Genomic DNA, 6070 nt, shown 5'->3' with positions numbered 1-6070 from the left:
GCTGTCGGGAGCGCGCAGGGACCCTCCTCCCGCTCGGGCAGCCTCTCCCCAGCCACGCCAGGATGCTCGCCCGCAGCGAAGGCTCCTCTGCTCCCCCTCCTGGGAGGTCCCAAGCGCAGCCACCGCCGGGGCGCAGCGCAGCCGAGCTGGATGGGTTTTGCAGATGAAGGCAGGAGCTGGGAGGGGGCAGAGCTCAGCCCCCAGCTGGGACGGGCAGGCGGCTGTTCCCGCTGTGCTGCGCTGGGGAAGCTCAGAAGGCCCCTGTCCCACGCCGAGGTGCGATCCTGCCCCGTTGCAAGCCTCTCTCACGCCGTCTGCACGCCTGGAACAAATGTGCCCCCTTCCCTCCAGCACCATACCCGGCACCAGCGTGGACTGTGTGCTCTCGCAGCCTGGCAGTGCTGCAGTGCTTCACGCAGCACAGGTAATCTTCACCTGACCCGCACAAACCTACCTGCCTTCCACTAGCAGTGGACTGCCAGCAGTGACCAGGACACGCACGATGCAGTGTCGAGAGCACGGGGTATGCCGCACCGTCTAAACGGCATCTGACATTTTTAATCACACAATTAAACAAGAATTAAAATAAACAGCAGCAAAACAGTGGGATGTTGCTCTGGAAGTAGCTTTAATGAATTTGAAAACAAGCAAGCACTTTTTTTTTTTTTTTTTTCCACCAGAAGAGGCAAAACTGTATTGAAGAAGAAGCACTAGCAGCGTGTAAAAGTGATCACAATGGAGCAAATGCTTGTGAATGCCTCCCAACCCATCAATCACGCTGCCTCCCAGCCCCACCACACCAATACCCCACCTTCCACGCGCTCCCAGACAGACATCCATCCACACGGCACAGCAACCCAAGATCCCCGAGTTTCTGGAAAATAGATTTAGCCCTAATTTTTGTGACAGATGGAGTTGATAGTCTCAGGATGAAAAAAGCGCCAGTTTTGACAGGCAGCAGATACCGATGCCCCTTGTGGTCGGAGCCGACGTTGCTCTGGAATTAAGGTAGCACTACAGAGAAAGGCAACGGGCAAATGCACCAGTACTTATTTTGTTATGCTCCTCTCGTTGTGCCTTAATATGTATACTTTCGTGTCTACTTCCTTAAAAACAAAGCAAAGGGAGCGTAAAAGGTGGGCAAGGCGTCAGCAGGGTAGCTTTCTTTCAATGAAAACACATCTCATACTCCTAACTAGCAGATTTCAAACTTTTTTTTTTTTTTTTTTTTTTTTGTCCTATCACAAATGACCAAAGCACTACACTGAGATCCACCGTATTTCGGTCACGGGCGCCTTCGTCGGTCGGCACCCGGCACCACGCACACCAAATCTCGGCAGGGAGCTGAGCTGAACGTGCCTACAGCCGGCGGGGGTGCGTGAGGCGGGGAGGGAGCCGCAGTACTGAAGGCACGGCAGCAGCAGTACTTACATGGTTGCAGCACACCGCTAGCAGAGGCAGCTTTGCTCTCCCGCCGCGTACTAACGCACCGAAAGCAGGAGATCCGATCCCTGCCCGGACTGCAGCAAGAACAAAGTCGGTCTCACCCCTAGCCGGGTCCGGCTCTGCCCTCACGTGTATCAGGGGGAAGTTTGGGTGCACACAGCGCCCAGGCTAAAGACTCATTTTTTCTTTTTTTTTTTTTTTTTTTTTGTCTTTTTCCTGCTCTTGTGAGCAGCGGGTCGAGCATTATCCCCGCCCGAGCCGCCCGCAGACCCAGGCCGCCGCCGCGGTGCGGGCTCCGGGGAGAGCCCCGGGAGACACCGGGCAGAGGGACCGGGCAGGGACCGGGAGAGCCCCGGGAGAGCCCCGCCGTGGCCGATCCGCGCCGCCTTAACGGGAGGAGGGGCTCCTCGGGGGGCTGTCACTCTCCTTAAGCCTTTCCTTTCAAGCTTTGAATGTGAGCTGCCCTCCAGCCCCCCTCTCTCCTTCCCTCCCTCCAGTAGATCGTAAAGAGAGGAGGGAAGAGAAAAAAAAAAAAAGGGGGAAAAAAAAGTTTCAACAACAGGCTGGACCAATGGCAAGTCGCAAAGCTGGGAAAGGGGGCCGAGCGAAGGGAGAAAAAAGTGGAGAAAAGGAGAAAGAGAGCGAGAGAGCGCAGGCTGGGGGGATGTGTAAAAGAAGAAGCGTTGCTAATTTTTTTTGTTTGTTTGCTTTTCCATGCATGCATAATGAGGCCTAATCAGAGCACGTTGCTGCTGCTCGGAGGGCACTTTTGTATTTAAAGCCTTGCAGCGAAAAAAAGATCCACAGACGGATCCGCAGCGCGGCTCGCGGGGCTTGTTGACAACAGAAGCAGCATCAGTCGCCCAGAGAGAAAGAGACCCCGAAGCCTGCCTCCCTCCCCCGTGCTGTCTAACGGGGAGAGACATTTCTTCTCCCGGCCACCCGAGAGCGCGACCCGCGCCGAGCGAGAGCCAGCGAGCGGCGCCGGGACCGTGAATGGGATCGGAGCGGCTGGCATGTGCAGCGATGCTGCGAGCGGAGAGATAGAGGCTCCCGAGGAGGCGGCGGCGGCAGCAGCGGCCGGGCACTTATTTCGTGCAAAAAAAAAGAGGAGGAAAAAGAGAGAGCGAGGCAGAGCCAGGGAGGCACGGCGCCGCACGAGGAGCGGGGCGGCAGCACCATGAGCAAGCCCGGCGCGTCCTGCAAGACCCCGAGCGCAGCCCGGAGCCGCTGCCCGCCGCGCCCCCGCCGGCGCTGAGTGCCCGCCGCGCCCCCCGCCCGTCGCCCAGCCGGGAGCAGCGGCTGGGGGGGCTCGGGCCGGCCCCGGGGCCGCTTCCAGCCGCGGGGGCTGCAGAGGGCCCGCCGGCCGCGCGGATGGATTGATGCGAGGAGGGGACCTCATGCGCACGGTCGGCAGCAGCTTCGCAAACTTTCCCACCGGCGGCAGCTCCTTCTCCTCCTCCTCCTCCTCCTCCTCCTCTTCCTCGTCCTCCTCCTCCTCCTCCTCCCGCTCCTTCCCCTCCACCACCACCACCACCTCCTCCTCCTCCTCCTCCTCCTCCTCCTCGCCTACCAGCGCCTCTCCCCCGCGACCCCGCGGCCGCCGCCCGCGATGCTGGCCCGGCACGGCGGCGGCGGGGGGCTGTGCTGGCCGCGGCCGGCCGCCTGGCTGTGCGTGGCGGCGGCGCTGGGCGCCGTGTGGCCGCCGCGGGGCTCGCTGGTGCAGGGCCGGCGGCTGATCTGCTGGCAGGCGGTGCTGCAGTGTCAGGGGGAGCCCGAGTGCAGCTACGCCTACAACCAGTACGCCGAGGCGTGCGCCCCGGTGCTGCTGCAGCAGCCGCCGCCGCAGCCGCCGCCGGCCGCGGGCGCCGGGGACGTGCCGCTGGGCGCCGCGGGCTCGGCCGCCTCCCGGCGGCGCTGCCCCAGCCACTGCATCGCGGCCCTCATCCAGCTCAACCACACCCGGCGCGGCCCGGCGCTGGAGGACTGCGACTGCGCGCAGGACGAGAACTGCCGCGCCACCAAGCGAGCCATCGAGCCCTGCCTGCCCCGCACCAGCTCCGCCGGCGGCGCGGGGGGCGGCGGGGGCGGCCCCGGGGGTGGCCCCGGCCCCGGCCCGGTCGGCGGCGGCGGGGTGATGGGCTGCACCGAGGCGCGGCGGCGCTGCGACTGGGACAGCCGCTGCAGCCAGGCGCTGAACCGCTACATGACCTACTGCGGGAAGCTGTTCAACGGGCTGCGCTGCACCGCCGAGTGCCGCGCCGTCATCGAGGACATGCTGGCCGTGCCCAAGGCCGTGCTGCTCAACGACTGCGTCTGCGACGGGCTGGAGCGGCCCATCTGCGAGTCGGTCAAGGAGAACATGGCCCGCCTCTGCTTCGGCGCCGACAGCGGCAGCAACGGCGCCGGCAGCAGCGGCGGCTCGGACGGCGGCCTGGAGGAGTACTACGACGAGGACTACGAGGAGGAGCCGAGCCAGAAGGGGAGGGACGAGGCGGAGGACAATGCGGGCGCCGAGCCCGGCTTCCCCATGCAGGCGGACAGCGCCGGGCGGGCCGCCGCCGCCGGGGCCCTGCTGGCCTCCATCTTGCTGCGGCTGCTGGCCGGCCTCTAGCCGGCACCGCGCCCCGAGCCCAGCCCCGTGCCTCCCTTCCCTTCCCTTCCCTTCCCTTCCCTTCCCTTCCCTTCCCTTCCCTTCCCTTCCCTTCCCTTCCCTTCCCTTCCCTTCCCTTCCCTTCCCTTCCCTTCCCTTCCCTTCCCTTCCCTTCCCTTCCCTTCCCTTCCCTTCCCTTCCCTTCCCTTCCCTTCCCTTCCCTTCCCTTCCCTTCCCTTCCCTTCCCTTCCCTTCCCTTCCCTTCCCTTCCCTTCCCCTTTTTCCCTTCCCTTCCCCTTTTCCCTTCCCTTTTCCCTTTCCCGTGCCTCCCCACCCGGCTGTGCACTGTGCAATGCGGCCCGGCCCGGCCCGGCAGCGGGGGGAAGGACTGCGGGCCTTGAGCAGCAGTGGGGGCGTGCTGGTCGTTGTGGTGACTTTTCCTTTTTTTTTTTTAAAAAAAAAAAAAAAAAGCATTTTGACATGAAGGTTAGAAAGAGGTGAGCTACCCACACTCGCTGCCAAAGCCGTTGCCGTGCTGGTTAAACAACTTGATTAGCATTCACCGAGTATCGCTGCTGGCGGTGCGGGGATGCCCGAGAGAGGGTTACGCTGCATCTGCCGCTAATTGAGTGTAAGGAGATAACAGCCCGAGTAAGTCCGGTGGTTTACAGCACTCCCTCTTGCACACACGTCTTCCTTGTAACAAAAGCTTGCCAGCAACCGTCTCTTCCTCTTTAACCTAGCGCTATACAAAAATGATTTTTATTTTTTTTTTCCTCAGAGTTGTTGGCTATACTGAACAATGCAACTTTTGTTTTAAAAGAGCTCTGCACTGCCATCTTTGAAAGACACTTTTAAACTCAAGAACATGTATGTACAAATATCCTGAAAAGTTATATTGCCTCTTGTCATATCAGGGTGCTGACCTCTGGTAAATCTTATATAAAAAAAAAAAATGTATTTAAAACTGGGATTTGTTACCAGTCGCTCTTCTTTGTATATACAATTTTATAAATTGTATGCCATGGGGATAATTTATTTAAAAAAAAAATAAAAAAGTTTTAAATCCACATCCTATTTGCCAGGTAATTACATTTGCTATTATTTTCTGGAAAGGTACAGATTTCTTTTTATGTTTAAAGGGATACCAGCAACAAAGATTCACTGAAGTATTCTGTAGAACATCAAATGTACAGTGTATTTTATAGATTTGAAGTTAACTTTCTTATTTGGAGAGACTTTATGAACACTGTAGAATTGTATAAACGCATTTCCAAGCTGCCTTAAAACTTTGTATTTTTTATAGAAGGCATAAAAAAAGGCCTATGTTTTAAATATGTACGGCTTTTTGTATTTTCTAAACGTGTAAATTAGTAAAGAAAGAGCTTTAAATAATGGATGTGGTGAAATTGTTTTCCAGGGACACTTGAACTCTCGGCACCCGAGGTTGGATGGGGGGGCGGGAGCGAGCCGCAGAATAACAAACCAAAAACAATCAAACAAACAAGAATCTCTGTCTGCCTGTAATACGTTACATAGATGTAAATTACTGCTATTCTCACGTTAATGAATAATTACATGCGAGAAGTAAATACAGCTTTGAAAATACTACTTTAAAAGAGTGGTTGATTTTATAATGCGTTGGCATGGCAACGTGCCGGTACTGGAAGAGAGCGAAGCAATTCAAGGACGCTGCTCCTGCCCTGTACGTAGGATTAGTTCCCCGTGCACCACGCTTTCTCCACGAAGTGGAGGCCTGTTGCTCTTGCTGACACGCTCCAGGATGCTCCTAGCCGCACAAACCAGCGGACGGTGGGACATGCACAGCACAGCGACAGACAGGCTGCGGGCAGGTGGTGGTGCGTCCATCCAGGGAGCTGCAACCAAATGCACGGAGGTTTGCCGCTCAGCCTGCCTTCTGCCACAGCAAGGAACATGAAAGTAAACAAACTGGGGGGATCTGCAATTACCAGATCTTGTAATACTGTTCTTAGGAGTTGCTTTGCTTCGTACTGAAGCCTGGTTTGCTGC

General features: G+C 57.7%; 1 protein-coding gene across 1 annotated transcript; it reads left to right on the top strand.

Moving 5' to 3' along the window:
* The first annotated feature begins 1061 nt into the window (after positions 1–1061).
* On the top strand, positions 1062–5650 carry GAS1 (growth arrest specific 1). Its single transcript, XM_068666435.1, has one exon. It carries the CDS (start codon positions 3059–3061, stop codon positions 4058–4060), a length of 1002 nt encoding a protein of 333 aa, XP_068522536.1. The 5' UTR covers positions 1062–3058; the 3' UTR covers positions 4061–5650.
* The last annotated feature ends 420 nt before the right edge of the window (positions 5651–6070 follow it).

This window comes from Anas acuta, chromosome Z (genome assembly GCF_963932015.1).
Source record: "Anas acuta chromosome Z, bAnaAcu1.1, whole genome shotgun sequence".
Classification (NCBI taxonomy): Eukaryota; Metazoa; Chordata; class Aves; order Anseriformes; family Anatidae; genus Anas; species Anas acuta.
Note: the sequence above shows the minus strand (reverse complement) of the source record. Positions and strands in the feature narration are given on the sequence as shown.

Excerpts from the sequence above, each read along its gene's own strand:
- GAS1 (XM_068666435.1), top strand. The coding sequence starts at position 3,059 with ATGCTGGCCCGGCACGGCGGCGGCGGGGGGCTGTGCTGGCCGCGGCCG.